Below are 20768 nucleotides of genomic sequence, written 5' to 3' on the forward strand. Positions count from 1 at the left end.
ATAGCCAATATAAATGTAGCCAACCTAAATAGATCAAAAAAAATGTTTAGAAATGAAAAATTACTATAATTTTAAACTAGTTATACTTATCATTAATATTTAAGCTCAGTTCTTAAAAGGTACTTCCAGATAGATGCATCATAGAAAAATAAATACTAAAATAAAATCAATTATCTGAAATCATACAAAATATGGATTAGTCTGGGCAGTGAAAATAAAATCCTTTTCATTTCCCAGAATATTTAAATAGTTGATTTTATTATATCAAAACAATTAATTAGTAACCTTGCACATATTTTAATAGGTTTATTAAAATACTTGGAAACCCGATTATTCATTTTTGTTATTGGAGACTGAAAGATCCTAAAACGATAAATATATCAAACCAATTATTTAGACGTTAATATTAGTTTTGAAATTTAACAGTTAGTTTTCAATAAAGTAAAAAGTTAGATAATCGCTCTATTTGATGAACATCTAATTAAAAAGTTATTGAAATAATTGACAATTAAATAAAAAAACAGTTGCAACATCATCTGAAAGGTATTCTAGGTACTTGATAGTATGTGCATCATTTTCATTTTTTTGATAAGAAATCTCTTATTTCATTATACATGTTTTCAATAAATTCAAGCTTCAAGCTTCTAAAGTTTATCATAGAAATGGATCCCAATGATATTAATTTTATAATTATAATTTAAAATAAAATAAAATAGCTCATAGGAGATGAGAATAGAAATCAATTCAATATATCTGAAGTGATTAATGTTGTTAAGTCTCTCTAAAAATTCAATTATTTTAAAACAAAGATAACAGCAAAGAGTAGCAATTTAAAGTCAGAAGAAAAAAAAATTTAACACTGAAATTTCGTTAATTAGATTAAAATCCGGGATTTAAAAAAAAAATTTACTTTTTTGTTCTTCTCTTTATATAATCTTGTCTTAGTATCCGCTTTGTAAAACTTGAAATTTTCATATTCATTAAAGTAATTAACTCACATATCAATTTATTTCATTTTTTATGAATTAATAGAATTTGGGTAGCTCTTAAGTTCATTAATAAATGAGTAAAGTTGTATTAAACATTTAAATATACATTCTAATCGATCAAAAGTCTCTGTTTACTCCATAAAAGTATTTACTATTACGGAGATAAAAATGCTTTAAACCTCTCATTATACTCAAAACTAACTTATTTTAAACTCTTCATTAAAAAAAAATAAATATAAGCCCCTAAAAATTTCAAGTTATTTAATAAACCTCAAATTGAATTACAGTTAAAAGGCATTTATCCATAAAAGGCGCATAAAACCTCCAAATTTTCAAATTCATCTACTGATCAATTCAAACTTTAGAGTTGATCAAAACTGGTGAAATAATGAAAGAAATGATATTTAAAATATACAAAAGAGTCATATTGCAATAAGAATTTAAATATTCAGTACTTTAAAAGTCAAAACTTTCTTCTAGAAAATTATAATCTCAATGGTTTTATTTCATCAGATTTCTGAATTTTTTTATCAATTCAATATATCATCATTCTATATTTAGTAATTAGACTTTATTATATTTTTTCTTGATTTTGTAGAGCAGCATAATTTTTACTGAATTATAAAAATATCTGAAGCCCTGAATTAAGTTAATTTGTTATATTTAAAATTGTAAACTGATTGAGTTCTGAAAAATTCCTGTTCAAGTAGTTCCTTTTTATAAGATTTTTGAGTTTCTTGAAAATATTAGATATTTTGAATGCTGAATATACTTTTTTTCATTTTAAATAAATAAATTTTACCAAATAACATATCATAAATTTNATAGACATTTAATTTATTTAATTTTAGTTTTTGATAGCTTTGCTTTTCAATAGTAAAGTAATTTTCCAATTTAATACTCTTCTGAGATCAGACACAAAATACAGTTATCTTAAATTGATAATCATGATAGTATTAATGAATATTGCTCTATTCACATCAATTCTATCTTTTGTAATAATAGTAGAAATATATTGTAATACCATTTTTGAAACTCCTTTAAATTACCTATATCATTTTTTACTGATTCTAAAACACATCAATATTCAGTAAAACACACACGGATTTTGTAATGATCTTAGGATAAAAATATAGCATAAAACATAAAAAAGATCTGAATTGTATGGTTTGTAATACTTTTAATTCAAACCAATTGAAGAAAAGCCAGTAAAATGTTACTGTATTGGAACGTTAATGAAAATCCTAAAAAAATGGAGCATCTGACTAAATGTTTTTGAAATTTAATTGCAAACTTTTTGCAAAAACAACTTTGAGGTTTGTCCATGTTACTAGAAAAGAGAAAACAAAGCCAATCAAGTTATTAACAGACTTTTATCATGTATTAATGTTTTGACTAGAGTCTTGTTTGTTGAAACAAATATCAAAAAAATAAAATTCCTGACTATGTGCATATTTGGTAAAAGTAGCGTTCTTTTCTAACAGCATATCGTGTAACATGTGACACACAGCTACTTTTGTCTTTTTCTGGATACCACTGCCTGTCTCACCCACAAACCTCTCGATATATACCAATAATACAGATAACTGACGCTTATACTGAATTCTTTTACTGAATGCTTTTACTTAACATGTTTACACATTCGAAGAAGCTTTCAAATTAACAAAAAAGGCTTGAGTTTTTACATTACTAATTGTTTATTTTGGTGTATTCTATTTGGAAACTAAATCAGTATTGAATACTATCCAGTGATGCTAATTTTATGGCATTAATTGATTGATGATTTTGTGCCAGTGGTGAAACTTTGTGTTTTGCTTTCACAAACCACCACTCGGAATCAGTGTGCACTACCAGATAGTCAATTGTGTCTTACTTTCTAAAAACCTAAACTAATAAATTTTTTTGAATTTGACCTCAAAGAAAAGCTGCTTTTAGAAAAGCTTTTTACAGACTAATAATAATAAAACTGCTAAGGACATCTTTCAACTACCACAAATAAATTCCGTGCATATATCAGAAAACAACAAAAGATCAACCACAAGAACATCAGATTGAACTGTACTTACAGTTACATCAAAAAATATCCGGGGAGATGTTGAAAGACTCTGATTTCTGGTTTATACTGAATCATAAAGCATTATTTAAAAGAAATCGAAAAACCAACAACACACGTTTATTTTATTCATGTTAAGTTGAATATTAACATCATAAGCCGGTTTGGTGGGTTTTAAAGACAAGCAAGTATTAAACCATCTGTTTGGTGAAATACACTTTAGACAATCAACCATACAAGAGAGATTTGTTTTCAAATTGATTTTGTTTTAGGATTACCATTTTGCTTAATCTCACAAAATAATAAAGTTCCTAAACCACATTTTGATATTGTTCCGTATTGTTGGTGAAAATGCACATCTGCCTCTAACTGCATATATATTCGATATATTTTGAAATATCCTTCATCAACCAGATATTAAATGATGCATTGGAAAAAATGATAATAACCAATATCAAAACTGTTTTGTTTATACTGATGGAAATTTCAATTAAATAAACAATTAATACACAGGTTAAATTTCAAGAAACACTTTTAAATAAAAATGGGAATCATGAAAATAACTGATTCATATTTTCTTTCATATTCTTTCATATAAATAATGCAGCCCTCATCCATATTCAAAATTAAAATATGATTCTTTCTTATTACAGTATATCAAACTTTCATAATAATAAATCCAGATATACAATCTACTAAATACTAAATATGGATCTGTTTCCCAAGGAATTAATTCAAGGAGCAGTGGAAGCTGGTGCTGCTTTGAAGTTATATAATTCTGTTTTCATACATCTTACTAGATATATTGAATATAACAGTTTTAGAGTTAGGAATAAACATCTATATAATTCTATTGATAGTAATAATGAAGATGAAGATGATGAAGAAGAAGAAGAAGATAATGATGATGATGATGATGATAAAGAAGATAATAATAATGAAGATGATGGTGACGATGATAATAATATTTTTGACCTTTTTGATAATCATTATGACAAAAAATTGGATGTATCAAAAGATTCCTTATATTTTAAAGCCCCGGATTTTATAAAACTCAACAGTGAAGATACAAAATGTATTCAAAATTATACAATATTGTTAAATTTTTTTGAATTGAATCAACAAACTTGCAATTTATTCAGTGATATTTTAAAAAAAACAGAAAATTTGAAAAAAATCAATCTTATTATTTCTGGCAAAGACAACAGACTTTGTAAAGATAATTATGAATCATTAAAACATAAATGTGATATCTGGAACAAACTCATAAAATTATTAATTCTTCTCAACTCAAATTCTTTGAAACAAATCATTATTTATTCTAAGGCTTTTTCAATCAATGTTTCTAACCATTTTTGGTTTTTGAATCAATTAACTGAAAGTGAAGACCAAAACTACTCTGTAAAGAACACAAATGTTTTTTTAAAGTTTGAGTCCTTTAATAAATGTTCTTCACTTTTTAAAGAACAAAAATCAACGTATATGACTCAGCTAACTGAAAATAATGAGCACAGTGATGGTTATATCGATGAGACTAAAATTAATCTAGATGAATTTCCAATTGACAACGATATATTTTTTAAAGAACTAAATTCATTCATGAGATTTTCAATTGATTTTTTATCCTTTGCTTCTGAATTAAAAATAAAACATTTTTCTCCTTCTCTTAAAATGAAAACGGTTCGATTTCTAGGTCACTCCTTAGACAACATTGAAAATTTAACAAATGAAGCTGAATTTACTGGTTTGGATTTGTCCCGAAACAATATCTATAACATATCATGTCTATCACAACTAGTAAATTTAAAAACTTTAAACTTTTCTCATAATAAAATTGAGGATATATCACCTCTATCGAATCTAAATAATCTAAGATCTTTAAATTTATCTAATAATGAAAATATTGTTCTTTGTGTAAATAGGGACAATCAAAATCAGGATGAAATTGGTCGAGAAGATCAAGATCAAATTCAAGTTCAAGTTCAAAATAATAACCCCAATAATCATGATGATTACCGGCAAAACGGAGATAATCAAGTTATCATAAATGATAATGATAACAAAACCACTAATTCATCACCTTCTACTTCTTTTGAAACTATTTTGATCGATGGTGTTAATGGTTTGTTAAATAATAATGCCCAAACAAATAATATTGCTCAAACAGATAATATATATTATGATAGGGGGGTTAATCATGCTACTTTTAATAATCTAGATAATTTTAATTTAATTAATGAAGATCAAAATAATAATCCCAATAATCATCAGAATTATCAAGAAAATGAGGATAATGAAGGGGAAGAAGAAGGAGAAAATAGCAATGATAATACAAGTCAATTGATTGAATTTTTCGGTGAATTTCAATTTAATCAACAACTGCGCTTTGGTAAAGTTGAGGTTTTAAGTTTTACTAGTGTTGAGCCCATAAGCAAATTAATTTTATTAAAAGATTTAAATTTAAGTGGGAATTATCTCAGTGAAGTCTCTTGCTTAAGAGATCTAGTTCTCTTAACTGATCTAAACCTAAATAATAATCAAATTATTGGTATTAAGTTTATAAGCTATTTAAAAAACTTGAAAACATTATCATTTTCTTCAAATCGTATTGAAAATATTGATAGTTTATCAGAATTAAAAGAATTGGTTTATTTAGAAGGAAATAACAATTTAATTAAAAATGTTCAAAAAACACTTTTTTCTAGTAAAAATGCCAAAAATTTTCAAAATTTAAAAAATGTTAATTTTTCTGCAAATCGAATTGAGAATTTAAATAATATTTATATTCCAAAAAACATTAAATATTTTGATTTTTCATGGAACAAAGTCAATAACTTTTCTATTGAAAATCCGCAAAATCTTTCCAAGTTAAAAATTATTAAATTGAATGATAATCAATTAATAGAATTGAAGAATTTTGAGATTCCAAATAATGTTTGGAGAGTTTTTATACAATCAAACAAATTAAGAGACTTTTCTATCAAATTTAATGAAAATCAGCTTAAATTAAGATCACTTGATTTAAGTTACAATCAATTAATAAACCGAAATCAAATGAATATTCCTTCAAATGTTAAAGTGAATCTTTCACATAATCTATAATAATGAATAAAAAATGGAAATATAATACATTTTAATATTCATTTAAATCCAATAACATTTGACTTATTTAAAAACAGTTTATAAAAAAATTAATCGTCATATATGTATATTATTAAACTCAAAGTATCATAAAAATCAATTTCGATTGTTGGAAAATGATATTATTATAGCTTTTCTCTACTTCATAAGAGTTCAAGGATTGGAAACCTGTAAAAATATATTTGTTTTCTACTAAGTTTTTGTTTTACATTTTTATTATTTGGTTCATAATTTAATTAATTTATTTTTTATAGTTGGCAAGCTTTTACGCATTTTGTACATAATATGTAAACTATTATTTTTAGAATCCAAAACAAATAAATGATAAATTTTGGCTGCATGTCTAATCCTGCTATAATATCAACCCATATTTGACAACCAACTTTCAACATTTATATGAGTTGTCTTCTTTTATTTATTAGCTGGTTACTCTGAATTTAAACATTATATGCCTTCTTTTATATTCCTTTTGTAATTTGCTTTTTTTTCTGACTTTTATTGCTTTTGTTAGAACTTGGAAGATATACGCTTAAAATAAAGAACAACCTAGATGGGGTTCAAACCCGTTTTGTTTTAAAGACCGTAAAAAAGCGTCGACATGTCTCAACTTAGATGCTTTGCATCATTTAAAGTAAAATTCACTTTAATCAAAATGTAAGAGAACTATCAGCGCCTGGTATTCTGTAATTAAACTCTTGCTTTGTCCTAGAATTCTGCTAGGAACCAATTAATGAAAAAAAAAAAGCTCGAGCATTTCTATAATGTTGCTTCCAATAAAGAGTAAATTTTTCGGATATATAGGGTAAAAACCAAATAGTGTATAGGTCTACAGGCTAGTCCTGTGGTCAGAAAATAATAAATAAACAAAAAAGAGTTAATTACTGTTGATAATTCTAAGGAAACTATTACAATATTGTTCATTGTCTTTGTCCTACTTTGAGCAAACTACATGGGCCTACAATTATTACAATATTTAAAAATCTGTTTTTCTCTTATTTTTTTTTTGTTTTACACAACTATCTCTAATTTGATATCTTTTTATATAAAGGTAGAAACTTCCTGATTGAGTAAGTTCCACTTCATTGGTCTCATAGATTTGTATTGATTATGAGTCTTATAGTGTTATCAACCGGTCACTTGAATCTTACAATTTGATAGCCTTGGTTCAGAAAATAAATTAAAAATCTACAATTGATTACAAATTCATTTTGTTTACAAATTATGTCTTATCTTTTTAATTATGAAAAATCTATTATTAAATATATATGTTCTAAATAATATAAACAAGACCTGATTTTTCTTTCTTTTGAAAAAAATCGATCAGGTATTTAATTTATTTACTATTTTTTTGAAATATTTTTTCGTAGAATATTTTCAAAATACAAATACTTTAAGAGTCAAACTAAAAAGAGTGTTCAGTTGTTGCTTTGGTAACACAAAATGCGTTTTATTTTTACAAGTTGAAATCACTGAACTACAGAGCTAGGCTCGATTATCAGAAAATCATTTAGAAAAGGATATTAAGACCGTAGTAGCTAATCATATCTATATATTACAACAATGGTTATAGAACAAATTAGTATACTTTAGGTTAAAATAATTTCTGTTTTTGCACAAACTATTGCAGTGAACTTTGAGCTCAATGTCGGTTTTTTATAATTAGTTGCTTTGTGATTTAAAACGATCTTGTATTGTAGTTACAGGGAAAAAAGAATCATTGAAAAGCATTTTAAGTTAGGTGCAAAAACTTTGTTTTTTCGGATAATTTATTTTAAAAAATATAAGTTGATTCCATTTACCACCTTTTTGATTTCAATTATGGCAATATTCAGCAGATTTGAGTCATATTTATGAACAATTTCAATTAAAAAGTATTTTTTTTTGAATCAATAGGTTCCAATCAACTAAAACTCAATTTATTATTTATCTTATCAGTTGGGCTATTTGTGAAATAAAATCAAAGATTAAAAGGCCATTGAAATTAATTAGTTTTTATATTGATAGTTTAGCTTGAATTAAAATAATACATTTAAAGTAATTGTGTGTTTCATCTTGAAAATAGTAGTATATGATAGGAGTAAATAATTTGGTTCGATTTATTTTATTAAAAATTTTTCCTGATTGCAACTTCATATTTCTTATCAGTGAATCAAATGGTTTGAAAATCATTAAAGATAATGTTTTAATTTACGATATTATTTAATGCTTGTTATTCCACTTTTTTTGAACTGATTTTTGTTAAAAGTTGAAAATTAAAACAAAACAATATTTCAAATTAGTTAATAAAGTAAACTTTTTGGAAGTGAAAAATAAAAATTACGTTTGAGGCAGCTTTAATCCTATGAGCAGTTTAATAAAATTTTTATTATGAATTACATTATATTTTTAATCAATGAAAATAAGTATAATACTATTGTTTAAAAACTATGAAGACAAGTAAATTATTTGACTCTGTTCTGAAATAATAATTTTTTTAGAGTACCAATATTTGAACAAAAAAAATTGATGTTTGTTTTTGATATTTTTGAATTTCGTTTTCTAAAGTTTGTTATAATCGGTTTTGTTAATTGGGTAAATATGCAATGTTTAGTCGGTGGGTTCAATTAAACTGATTTTGAAAGAAACAAAAAATGTTTTGAGTATTTATAAAAAAGTATCATTTATATTTAAGTTGAATTATGTTTAAATTGAATTATCGCTTTTGATCTGATAAAATGTTATTATTTAGAATATTATAAAAGTCCTTTTAATTACAATTTGCTTTAACCATTACATTATCGGTGAAAAATTGGTGCTGTGTATGGGTTTATGTTGTTGTTTAGCATTGCGGTAAATGTTGGATGTTTTTATTGTTGATTTTTTTTGGCTATTATCACACGTGATAATTATCGGCTTTAAGTATATGTTCGGGCTTAAGTAACCCGAATCTGTCGGGATCCTCTAGTTCCACGTTCAGGCTTAGCTACAGTAGAATAAATTTAAGTGTAAAACGCAAATGTAATAATATAAAAATGAAAGATAACAAAAACGCATTGGAATCAATAATTGTAACTTGCAACTCTCTCTGGTTATGGATGTTTTTTCAAAACAACAAATTCCAAAAATTGACACATACAATAGTATCCAGGAGCCCTTCAGAGATGACCACTAAGGTTATTTTGTATATGAAACTGAGCGCACCTTTCAACCACAAAAGCCTATAAAATGCCTGTTAATATTACATTTATAAATGTGTAACAACTTGTCCACTATTATCGTTATAAAATAATAAAAAAAATTTAAATTAAGTAATAAAAAATAATATGTTTCTACAATTTTATTATGAATTTTTATATCATATTCAATCTTTTGCATTTGATTTAATTTTTTTTATTCAATATGTTATTTCTTTTTAACGTTAGAAATGCTTTAAAATCGAGTTTTTGACTGATAATCATTATATAAAACTTAAATATAATGACTAGATATTAGACGGTTCTATATCTAACATGAAGCTCCTGAACCAGATGGAATACCGGTACATTGTTTTTTGATTTTGCTAGCACCAGTGACATTAACATTGCTCCATGTCCATTTTGATGCATTTTTAACCAAAATATAAATATTTTGGCCAGTGCTTTTAACGTTACCAGTGACATTTTTAATGGTTAAGTTAGTGATTGGAACTCCGCCAGTTGGGGTACCAGTTGGAGAACCATTTTCATAATCACCTTGTATGACAATACCATATTTGATAATGTCTTTTAAAGTGATATTTTCATATTTGACATTGTTAACCTTTCCAGTAGCACCGTAAACAGTCTTGATTCTAACACCATTATCAGAATCAACAATTTGACAATCAGAAACAGAAACACCATCAACAACATTATTTGATCTTCCGCCAACGGATCCAATAGAGATACCGTGACCACCAGAACAATAGTTATTGGTAAAGGTGATATCATTACCAGAATTAACGGCTAAACAATCATCCTGGTTATAGATAGTAGAATCTTTGATAGTAACACCGGTCGATGAACCAACATCGAATGCATCAGTGTTGTGACCACCATTGCTGTCCCCATCTTTAATATCAAGTACAATGCCACTAATAACCAAATTTTGAACATTGTTAATTGAGAAACAGTGAACTGGGGTGTTTTTAATATTAAGACCTTCAATTGTAGAATCAATCATTTTATGAGCAGCAAAGAATTTTGGTTTGGTCTTACCACCATTTCCTCCTTTACCATCCCACCATCTAGAACCATCACCATCAATAACATGACCTGATTTACCAGTGACTTTAATCTTTTTACCAGAAATTTTAATTAAAGGACCTTTCCATTCTTTATATTCAAAGGTAGTTTTACCCTTGAAGGTAACAGTAGAACCTTCTTTTAAAGAAGATAAATCTAAAGTTTTCCCTTTTGGAACAGTAAGATTTTCAACCACAATGGTTTTGCAGTTTTTTTGAATTGATGAAATAGAGCCAAAAGAAGATGTGTTGATTATGCAATCATCACGTTTTGATAATTTCGGAGCTTCTAAGGGTCTAGAAGAAACATTAGATAAAATGGCTAACAAAATAGATAAAGAAGCTAATAATTTCATTTTCTTTTTTTTTTTTGGATAAAAGTTTTAATAAAAATAATTTAAAGGAATGACTGAAAACTGAATAATCAGATAGATAACTTTGAATGAGTTTTAAGATGATTTAGTATAAGAAATAAAATATTTTTTCATTTAAAAAAACGGTTCCATTTTATATGAAAAATATAGCATTGTGGACTTCAATTGTTTTTTAATATTAATTAATTAATTCATTGTAAAGCTGAAAAACCGTAAACATGTGAAGTTGTGAAGCTGCAAATCTTCCAAATGAACTTAAGTTCGTTTCATGAATTGATGTTGACGCGTGTAGAAGAATACAGCTATCCCAATTCTTATTATCTCTTAATACCGGCTTATTCGGGTAATATGTCCCTGTCTATCTTTAAACCATTGTGATAGAATTAAGATTTTTTCCAAAAAAAACAGCAGCTGCAAATTTACATTAATTGCCATTATTTATGTTTTGATACAATGCTTTGTAGTGCTCGGAGTTACGACAACTATCGAGAATATAAATATTCAGTGTGATTTCATTTTGAAACTCAGGAAAATCTTTATTTTTGAATTGGGCAGCACATCCACCAACAATCAAGACAGCAAAAGCTTAAAACACAAGAATTTTCCGTTGATGATCTTCTTAAATAATACGAGATTTTCATGATCATTTAAAAGTTCTTTTGTTTCCAAGGTGTATTTGAGTTATGGGTGCTTCCCTATTGTAACCCAACAATCAATTCTTTTAGACCTCCTTCTAAATTTAAACTAAAGAGTTACACAGTTCGTATATCTGATTTGGTTTGTTACCAGTTTCAGTAGATGGGCTGCTGTTTAAAGAGCTACACTGCTGGAACAACCAACTTTTGTTTCTCTTCAACCAAACAGCTCCAATCCATTTTTGAGAATGGTAGCACGAACGGATCGAGCCGTAAATATCGGTTTTTCTGCTTCCGGTGCTTCTGAGTCTAGACCTGGCGAAAAAGCATGAAATACACGTGAACCGGATCCATTAAAATGGTTTCCTGTTTTTTATTCACCTTGATTCAGTTAACTAATTCTGTCAATTTAACAATTTGATGGCTGATTGTTAATGATTTGATTATTAATGGTTAAAATCGTCAATTGGTAAAATTAGTGATTATATAATTGTCAATTCACTTCTTTTTTTTATCTTTCATTTTTCTTAATTTCAATGCCGCAAAAATTTATAGAAATATATTCATATAAACAGGTTCAAGAATTTTCTCCGAAAATCTTGCTTTACAATGAAAATCATTAAATGCTGCCTGCATTTTACTTTTTATTTGAAAATTCCAACATCTTTTTAACCTTTAGTATTTATTATACCATTTAGTGTTTTTTTAGATCTTTGAAATACTTATTTCCTATATTTTGTAACATTCATTTTACTTTTCAATAGCTTCAATACCATTTCATTTTTTGGAGCGTGTTTTGTACCCAAGATTCGAATAAATATTCCATTTAGCTGATCAATATCAACGAATTCTGTTTGATTAAAATTTTTACGCATATTGGTTGATCCATATTTATTGGAATTTAAAATACTCATAATAACGTAAAAAATTCGTTCATGGTTAAATATATTTGAATAATTGGGAATTTCTGAACGAAATAATTCACCTCCTTTCTCTAAAAGTAATAAATCCTCACTCAATAATTGATGTATTAGACTAATGGCATAATTATTGCCCAATAATTCTCCGTTAGTGCAATTTATTAACACCGATAAGGGCTCGATTATAGAACTTATTATTAATTTTTCCAACATCGAGCCAGCAAACTCATAATAATTTTCCAAGTATATTGGCTTTAAATTGGTTTTTTTCAAATCTTCTAATACATTTTCATTGGAATTATCTCCATTACTGCCACTACTACCATTGATTATACTGTCTTCTTTTTCATCACTATCCTCCAGATTAAAAAATGGTTTGAGGTCTTTTGTAAGAATTTGATTTTCTTTATGCACGTTATCAATTGTGCCAGTTGTTTTCTTTTGTATTCCCAAATTATAACTATCCACCCCAATTGTCTTGGACTTGAAAAATGTTTTAAAAACAATATTAAAATACTTATTAGGAATCTTTGATAATTTTAAATGGCCAATACCAACATGTTGGTATGAATGATCACTTTCTTCGGTTTTTTCAATAAGATGATTTGTTGTTACATGATAAAAATTTGGTAATGGACTCTTTTCTTTAATGAATATCTGATGAATCGCTAAAATACTATCAATCCCTAATCCACTTCTAACCAAAAAGACATTAGATTCATTATTTAAAAACGATTTGTAATAATTTAAATATTCACTTATTTGGGAATCGGTCCCAGAAATGATAATATTGTCAATTGTGGCTTTTTTATACCGCTTTTTATTAAATTTTTCAATCTCACTCAATTTATTATAAACAAAACAATTATCAAACTTATAATTTTTAGAATTCATAGTAATCGTTGATTGGCTCTCTCGAAAACTGTTATAAATAAATTCTTTGCCGAATAATAGCACCACACCTGTTTTCAAAACCGGCACTAATGAAGTAGCCAAAAGATTATTAATAGAATTTGTTCCCAAAATATAAACCATCTTCACAACTCATTTTATTTTTTCAATTCATTCATCTTTTTTTATTCAATATTATCCTGTTCGAAAATGCCATGATTTATTGAAGGAAGAAAAAAATCTTCGCCCAAAAATTATACTTCGCAGGGTAATGTCTTTTGAAATTGGAATCAGTGCAATAATTTCACTAGCTTCATAACTAATGTATTGTTATTATACATAAAAGCCGATTATTGTTTTTGTTCTTGTTCTCTTTTATTGAAAATGAATATAAGTGCAACTTTGAACTCCATTAGATTATTATTTAATCCCAATTTAGCCTTACCTCATCAAGTTTGCAATGATTTCAATTCGATAAAGGTTCCGATCGGACAGTTTATTATACAAAATCAGCCTAAAATAAAAGCAATAGTTCTTGATAAAGATAATTGTTTCGCTGAAAAGGGTGATGATAAAGTATATGCTGGATACACTGAAAAGTGGAAAGAACTAATAAACTATTATTCTAAAAACAATATTCTTATTGTCAGCAATTCTGCGGGGACAAATGATGATATTAATCATTCACAAGCCAAAATACTTGAAAAAGAAACAGGAATAGCTGTTTTAAGGCATTCCACAAAGAAACCTGGGTGTTATAATGAAATAATTGATCATTTTAAGAAAAGGGGTATTGTTAATGGTCCTGAGGAGATATTAATTGTTGGAGATCGATTATTTACAGATGTTTTAATGGCGAATTTAATGGGGTCTTGGAGTATTTGGATTAAAAATGGAGTGGTAAGGTCCGAGAGTATCATTTGTAAATTTGAAAGATATTTGTATAAAAATTTGGTAAAAAACTCAAACAACTTTCCTCAATTTCCTAAAAATGCAAACAATTTTCCTAAAGGATTTAAATAAATATTATTTATAGAATATAAATAAAAAACCAAAATAAAGTAAAATAAAATGAAATGAAATGAAGTAAAGTGAAATAAAGAAAAATGAAATAAAAAATGTTTGAGAATTAAACAAAATAAAATTTAATAGCAAAAGTTCAAATTGAAATAGAAAAAATAAAATAAAATAAAATAAAATAAAATAAAATAAAATAAAATAAAATAAAATAAAATAAAATAAATAATTAAAAAAATTTAAAGTCAAAATTCTGAAACTTAGATATTAGATATTAAAGACTGAAGAGTGAATATTGAAGAGTGAATATCGGAGTGAAATTTGGAAATAAAAGATATTAAATTATGGCCATTTGGGCTCATAAAAACCTCTTTGACAGGTACCAATTTCAAAGGATATATCAAAAGTATTAAATTGAGCGGGAGACTTTAAATAGCCAACGATTTCATCGCACTTTCCCCATTTAGAGTCAGTAAGTGAGATATTACTTGGATTTAATACTAGGGTTTGATGAAAAGTCTTTAAATAAGAAAAAATAGCCATATTCATGGATTGCATATCATTAAAGAATCTTAATTTGAAAACATTATTTGCTGGATTTTCAGGATCATTGATATATTTTTGTTTAATTTTATTTTGAAATTGGGTTGGTATTTCACCTAGTTTTAGCAAAAACAAATCAATTTGGCATAAAGAAGTTTGAACGAGGTAAGAGCCACCCTCAGTTGCTCTTCTATACAAGGCTTGTAGTGCAGCACAAGCACCAGTGACGCCAACTAAATAATCAGAAGTTGGGAAAAAGGGTAAAACAGGCTCATTTTTACGGCCTAAGAATTCACCTTGTTTAAATGCTACACCAGTTAAACAATCAGCGACTTGCTGCCAGCCAGATCTGTTTTTAAGGGGGCCATCAAAACCATAACAATTTTCATCAACAATAATGATACCTTTCTTTCTTCTTTCAGCTATAAAACTGAGATAATTTTTTGAAAAGCCTAATTTATCTAAAACGCCGGGTCTATAACCATCGATTATGATATCGGCATCATTTAGTAAAGAATCGAATATTAGTTTATCTGGCTTTGATTTTAGATTTAAATTTACATCTCTCTTACCCAAGTTTGAATCATATAGAAAGAAAGCATATTCTGGAGTGTCATGGCAAGAGATTCTCAAGACAGTAGCACCTAACGACGCTAGGATTTTACCAATAACTGGACCAGCAATAATTTTTGAACAGTCAATAACTTTGATACCTTCTAAGGGCTTTGAATTTTTTTTGGTGGAGTGAGATAAAGTTTTTGGAGAGTTGTTAAAAGGAATTGGGGGAAGAAGAGTGGAGTCTGGAATTTTTTTAATTTGATAAAGTGAATGATTTTGAATTGCTTTTCCATGATCAGTTTTAAGGAAGTCATCATATTTATAGCAAATTGTACCTGCTTGTTTATATCTTTCATTTGTGAGGATATCTAAAGACTTACTATCAAATTTTTTCTTGATGTGATTATTAAAATTGTTGAACCAGTCCTCTTTAGATGGATTTTGCTGATTGGGAAATAATTTCTGAAGATTTAGTTTGGTTATATCTTCAGGTAAACCCAATAAGTTCAAACCTGGGGTTGCATTTAATGAGTTATGCAAAAGGAAAAATTTGTTATCCCTAGTTTGATAAATATTGGTCAATGAGGCTCGATATGGATCAGAAATGTTTTTGTGGAGATCATAAGAAATTCCCCTTGCGATTAGTCTAGGAGAAATGCTTGTTTCTCCATTAAAAGTCAAGAAAAAATGGGAAGCCAAGTATAGAATAGCTGCATCAATGTTAATGTCTGAAGTTAGGTCTTGAATTGGAGTGTTGTATCTGAGGTTGAGGATACCATTAGTCAACACAGCTAGAAGAGCCCACAATGCAATACATGATTCAGAAATTTTCAAAGAGGTTGGCAAAAATGGGGATTTAGTGTTGCTTGGGGAATTGAATCGAACTGAATTTTTAAATCTCAAGAAATGCTGGGGAACAGCTAATTTACTATCGTTCAATAAAAACTCCAAGAGAATTTTTGTTGCTTCATCTGGCAAAGTATAATGTGTGGTCATTGTTCGGGATTCAATGATGCAAAGTATCTTGAAATTTGGAAGAAATTTATGCTGAGTTGCAACCTGGTTAGAGAAGACTGAGCAGAACCAAAACGGCACTTATATAGGCCAACCTGTGGTAGCAAAATGGTTAATAAAATGGTTCTGGTTGGTGAAAGAAACAACCCATTTCTTGCAGCAAGAACCCAAAAGAACGCCCCAAAAGAAATCTAGCCGAGGCTAAAAAAGCTCTTTTTGCGGGATCTGGAATGCTCGGATGGAATGCTGGGCGGTTTTGTGGAGACTTTGAAACCGGAGCTGCGTTATTGTTGCTGCCATTTCCACGCACCTCCAGCACCATTTTCTGGAGGTCGCCAGCTAAATTTGGCCGGCACTGGCCTTTTTTGTCTGACTCAAACAGCTCAACCCGAACTTGTGAAGCTGGCTCGAGCCGAGACACGCACTCTGATTGGACAGAGATTTTCCGATGCCGAACTTTATTGTTGAACAATGCACAAAAGGAGCCTCTTTTGCTTTTCCGTGCTTCGGTTGCAGTCCGACGTCACGTGTAGACAAAAGCAATCTGAGAATAACAGATATCGTATTTTTGGTTCAAGAACCAATAGCTATGTATCAGGTTATCTCTAAGCCTGAGATATTATTTATTGTATTGTGTTAGCTATTTAGAAAAAACTCTGAATAGGATCAATCCAGCAAAGAGATATAGCCCGATCAAAAAGGGCTTTAGCAAATAGCTGTTAACATCATATTTGTATTTGACTATGATCTGGGAGCTTCTGAATTCGTCGATCAAGTTGTTGTACACCAATGTGTATTTCTGGTGTCCCTTGAAGTCCAAAAATGAGTTTTCTGTTGAATTGACCAAGCTTGTGTATGGTATAGGAGATTGGATATCTATGATTTTGCTGTTTTCTGGTAAATAAATCGAAAGCTCCATCTTCTCGACTGAACAATCGCTTGGTCCGTCTAATAGATTGTACTTCAAAATATACTCGTCATTAGAATTAACCAAGTTAGTTCTTCTAACATAATCTTTTAGTTTCAAAGACCAGCCAATGGTGAAGTTATAATTCCAGTTTCCAAACAATGGATATCTTGGTCTCAAAATTAAATGGTTGTCCTTAACTATTCTTGAGGTTGAAACATTACCGACTTTATCATAATAATAAGCTCCATCAAAATCTTTCGGTAGCACCACATCTAATGCAATTAAAACAAAGGATGGCGTCATTGTCAATCTGCTTTTAATGTATTCTAATCTTGAAAATCCTTTTTTCAACTCATGTGCTTTATTAGTTAACTCATAGTATTCTTCCACTGATAGCGAATTTGCATAATGAGAAACCCATAAATCTCTTTTTAAATTATAAACATAAGGTAACGGAGCCTTTCTCTCATACAAAATTGATGTTGGGTAATATGTAAAAGGCTTGATTTCTTTATTGTACTTGAATTCGTTTGAATTTCCAATCTTATAATCTTCCAAACTATTCAAATATTCGTCTTCCTTACCAATCAATTTTATTTCTTTTTCCTTGGCTAATCCAACGATTTTAAATTTGTAACTATTGGTGGTATATGGCGAATAAGGATATTTCAATAAATTGAATAAAATATTCGTATCGTCTTGAAGATCAATCTTCTCTGGGAATGGTTTCAAATTATTGATAAAAGTTAATTGGAGATAAAAATTCAAAATTGAATTTGGACTAATACCACCATCAATGAAAATCTTTAAATAAAAAAAATCCTTATTTATTGTTTCACTTTCTCCATCATCATAATCACCACCATCATCGCCACCATTATCAATATATAGATCAATCTCGTTTTTTTTAACAATCTCAACATGAAAAGATTGCAAACTTTTCTTTGATTTTAAATTGAATGGTTTGACCGCAGAATATAACGCAATTTTATCCAACAAATTCGATTCAATTGGGTAATAATAAAAATAGTTCTTTGTAGATCCAATATTTCTAACCTTTAACTGAACCAATTGTTTTGTATAACTTTTCAATAAATCAATTGTTGATTCAATTTCAAGATTTTCCCACGAATTACTAATAACTGAATTATTGATTGTAATTGCATTTTGAGAAGATGACGATGCACAAGCAATTTTACTCACTTGTATCAAGAATATCGATAGAATGGCAAACACATTGTAAGAAAAGAAATGCATCTTTATATTAACGTCAATCTAATCTTTACAAATATAACTTATACTTTCTTAAAATAAGGCTATCAAATGAAATATTTACCATCGTGTCAAAAAACCAAAATCCGCACACGTGTTTGTATTATATTCTACAGATCGAAAACGGAAAATACTCTAATTTGCTACATTTAAACTATGGAATGGTGTAAATAGTTAATGATTAATTATTAATTAAATGGGGGATCAGGAAACCGAGAAATAGTATCTAAAACAAAAATTGATGTAATAAAAATAAAAATTGATGTGATAAACCTTCAAAAAAATGAAAAGAAAAACTTTTGATAGCGAATGACTTTATCTCCAAAGAGCAAGCTAGAGCTCACATACTATAATACGAGAATAGGTAAAATAATAAAAAAATAAAAATTGGATTAGTTGCTCAGGGTTTTATTTTGGATTTTGCCTATAAAATCTGGGTCAATGCTTTCGTAATATATAATTAGATCATTTAATACAATCTTTATTTGAAATATTGGCGACAGAAAAGAATTTTTGATAACCAATTGAATAATAAATTCATCACAAAGAGATATAAAACATTTAGATCTTTGAGCACCTATTAAATCCAAGCCAAGGTAATTTTTTGAATGAACACTGGTATAAGGTATTAAAAACTTTGAATGATGAAAAAATTAGGGTCTCAAATAAATTGAGCTATTTTTTAATCAAAGTGTGTGGAATAGAAAAAAATAAAAAAAAACAACAAACAACAATTAAATAGAAATTGCTTCAATAAAGTTATGAACATATTTCCAATAGAACCTTTGATTGACGGTATCATTGTGATAACCATCTTTGAATAGGTGAATTTCTTTTGTCTTTGAATTTGATAATTTATATAATTGAAACATATGATCAGGAGGCACGATTTCATCCTTTTGACCTGATAAAAACAATGTAGGTATATTGGGATCGATTAGTGTGATATATCTTTCAGAGGGCCAAACTTGATGGCATAAAAATGAAAGGTAGGATAATATTGGGAAAATGTAAGGGATGACCTTTCTGATGTTTAAAAAGGTATTTTCTAATACTAAACCGGATATCTTGAAATCTTTAGGCAAATCAAACGAACTTTGAAGATTTAAATTGGGCACGCTTCCAGTTGAAAAACTTTTAGGTATTTTCGAATGATGGACATTTGAATGTATGTCAGAAGAAAGAGTATTACTTCTAGAATGAGAATTTTCATTTGAATTAATTTTATTAAGAAAATTACCAGATTTTGTTTCTTGTGGGCCATTTTCGATTTGAAGTAAATTTCTTGATAAAGTTATTGAGGCTAAGGAAGCCATGTAGATAGCAACAGCGCCGCCAATGGATCTGCCATATAGGATAATTTTACTTTTTTTAAACTCAGGATCTTGACTCAAAAAAGTTAAAATAGTTTGAGCATCAATTTTCAAACCAGATTCATTTGGTGAGCCAGTTGATCTTCCATAACCTCTATAGCTGTAAATGACCACATTATAGTGAAAACTTTTATAGAATATTTGGACTATTGGCAATGAATGGCCAATATTTCCAGCATTTGGACATAATATTACGATGGTAGTATTTTTATAGGACTTATTTTTATTTCTATTTTTGTAAGCTTTATTGAGTCTCTGGCGTAAGACGTAGACTTGTAGCATTACCATATCTGATGTCTTTAAAAAGATCTCCTCATATGGCATACCATATTGACTAGGGGTATCTATCTGGCTGAGGCCATCATTTAAGGATGGCAAGTATACTAATTTTAATTGTAGGTTGTAAATTCCAATTAGGCCTATTGTTGTAATTGATAAGGTGACATACTTGACGATTTTGCCTATTTTAACGAGTTTATTTGTGTTGTTGTCAGTTTTGTTGGAATTTGTAGTTTGAATTTTAATAGCGACGATGTTGTTTTTGATTAAATTGTTATTGTTTAATCTGTCATACAGAATAGTAGTTATTAGACGTTCATGCTGATCCGAATTAATTTGATTGTAGGATCTCGAAGTTCGAGAGGCGTTTCTTTTTAAAGATAATAGGTGTTTTGTATCAAAAGTTTTTGAGATTCTTTTTTCATTTTTAGATAGGACACCCATCCAGGTGTGTCTGTTTGATTTTTTGAGATTTGGTTGTGTTTCTTTTGAGCTTGAGTTTACTATTGAATTTGAAGTTGAAGTTGAACTTGGATAAGAATGTAAAGTGTCAATATAA

At 28.2% G+C, this 20768-nt stretch overlaps 8 protein-coding genes across 8 annotated transcripts; 3 read left to right on the forward strand and 5 right to left on the reverse strand.

Moving 5' to 3' along the window:
* Positions 1-3750: 3750 nt before the first annotated feature.
* ASCRUDRAFT_69670 (leucine-rich repeat domain-containing protein) lies at positions 3751-6144 on the forward strand (the record flags this gene model as incomplete). The annotated part of the gene is made up of 1 exon (XM_020191697.1): positions 3751-6144. The coding sequence occupies one exon, from the start codon at positions 3751-3753 to the stop codon at positions 6142-6144; it is 2394 nt and encodes a 797-aa protein (XP_020048266.1).
* Positions 6145-9666: 3522 nt separating this feature from the next.
* Positions 9667-10779, reverse strand: PGU1 (endo-polygalacturonase; the record flags this gene model as incomplete). Its single annotated transcript, XM_020190451.1, has 1 exon — positions 9667-10779. One exon carries the CDS (start codon positions 10777-10779, stop codon positions 9667-9669), a length of 1113 nt encoding a protein of 370 aa, XP_020048267.1.
* Positions 10780-12154: 1375 nt separating this feature from the next.
* ASCRUDRAFT_69672 (uncharacterized protein) lies at positions 12155-13387 on the reverse strand (the record flags this gene model as incomplete). The annotated part of the gene is made up of 1 exon (XM_020191698.1): positions 12155-13387. The coding sequence occupies one exon, from the start codon at positions 13385-13387 to the stop codon at positions 12155-12157; it is 1233 nt and encodes a 410-aa protein (XP_020048268.1).
* A 218-nt stretch (positions 13388-13605) lies between these two features.
* On the forward strand, positions 13606-14383 carry GEP4 (phosphatidylglycerophosphatase). Its single transcript, XM_020192970.1, has one exon. It carries the CDS (start codon positions 13628-13630, stop codon positions 14264-14266), a length of 639 nt encoding a protein of 212 aa, XP_020048269.1. The 5' UTR covers positions 13606-13627; the 3' UTR covers positions 14267-14383.
* A 147-nt stretch (positions 14384-14530) lies between these two features.
* On the reverse strand, positions 14531-16670 carry ASCRUDRAFT_75210 (CoA-transferase family III). Its single transcript, XM_020192971.1, has one exon. The coding sequence runs from the start codon at positions 16355-16357 to the stop codon at positions 14603-14605; it is 1755 nt and encodes a 584-aa protein (XP_020048270.1). The 5' UTR covers positions 16358-16670; the 3' UTR covers positions 14531-14602.
* ASCRUDRAFT_139529 (uncharacterized protein) lies at positions 16482-16962 on the forward strand. Its single transcript, XM_020189153.1, has one exon. The coding sequence runs from the start codon at positions 16606-16608 to the stop codon at positions 16906-16908; it is 303 nt and encodes a 100-aa protein (XP_020048271.1). The 5' UTR covers positions 16482-16605; the 3' UTR covers positions 16909-16962.
* A 53-nt stretch (positions 16963-17015) lies between these two features.
* On the reverse strand, positions 17016-18542 carry OST1 (dolichyl-diphosphooligosaccharide--protein glycotransferase subunit OST1; the record flags this gene model as incomplete). The annotated part of the gene is made up of 2 exons (XM_020190453.1): positions 17016-18107; positions 18198-18542. 2 exons carry the CDS (start codon positions 18540-18542, stop codon positions 17016-17018), a joined length of 1437 nt encoding a protein of 478 aa, XP_020048272.1.
* Positions 18543-19291: 749 nt separating this feature from the next.
* ASCRUDRAFT_33088 (alpha/beta hydrolase) lies at positions 19292-20653 on the reverse strand (the record flags this gene model as incomplete). Its single annotated transcript, XM_020190401.1, has 2 exons — positions 19292-19611; positions 19798-20653. The coding sequence occupies 2 exons, from the start codon at positions 20651-20653 to the stop codon at positions 19292-19294; spliced, it is 1176 nt and encodes a 391-aa protein (XP_020048273.1).
* Between the last annotated feature and the right edge of the window lie 115 nt (positions 20654-20768).

The sequence above is a fragment of the Ascoidea rubescens genome, assembly GCF_001661345.1.
Source record: "Ascoidea rubescens DSM 1968 unplaced genomic scaffold ASCRUscaffold_4, whole genome shotgun sequence".
Lineage (NCBI taxonomy): Eukaryota > Fungi > Ascomycota > Saccharomycetes > Ascoideales > Ascoideaceae > Ascoidea > Ascoidea rubescens.

What these genes read in the sequence shown, in the direction of transcription:
- ASCRUDRAFT_75210 (XM_020192971.1), bottom strand. Translation starts at nt 16,357, where the DNA reads ATGACCACACATTATACTTTGCCAGATGAAGCAACAAAAATTCTCTTG.
- ASCRUDRAFT_139529 (XM_020189153.1), top strand. Translation starts at nt 16,606, where the DNA reads ATGCTCGGATGGAATGCTGGGCGGTTTTGTGGAGACTTTGAAACCGGA.
- GEP4 (XM_020192970.1), top strand. Translation starts at nt 13,628, where the DNA reads ATGAATATAAGTGCAACTTTGAACTCCATTAGATTATTATTTAATCCC.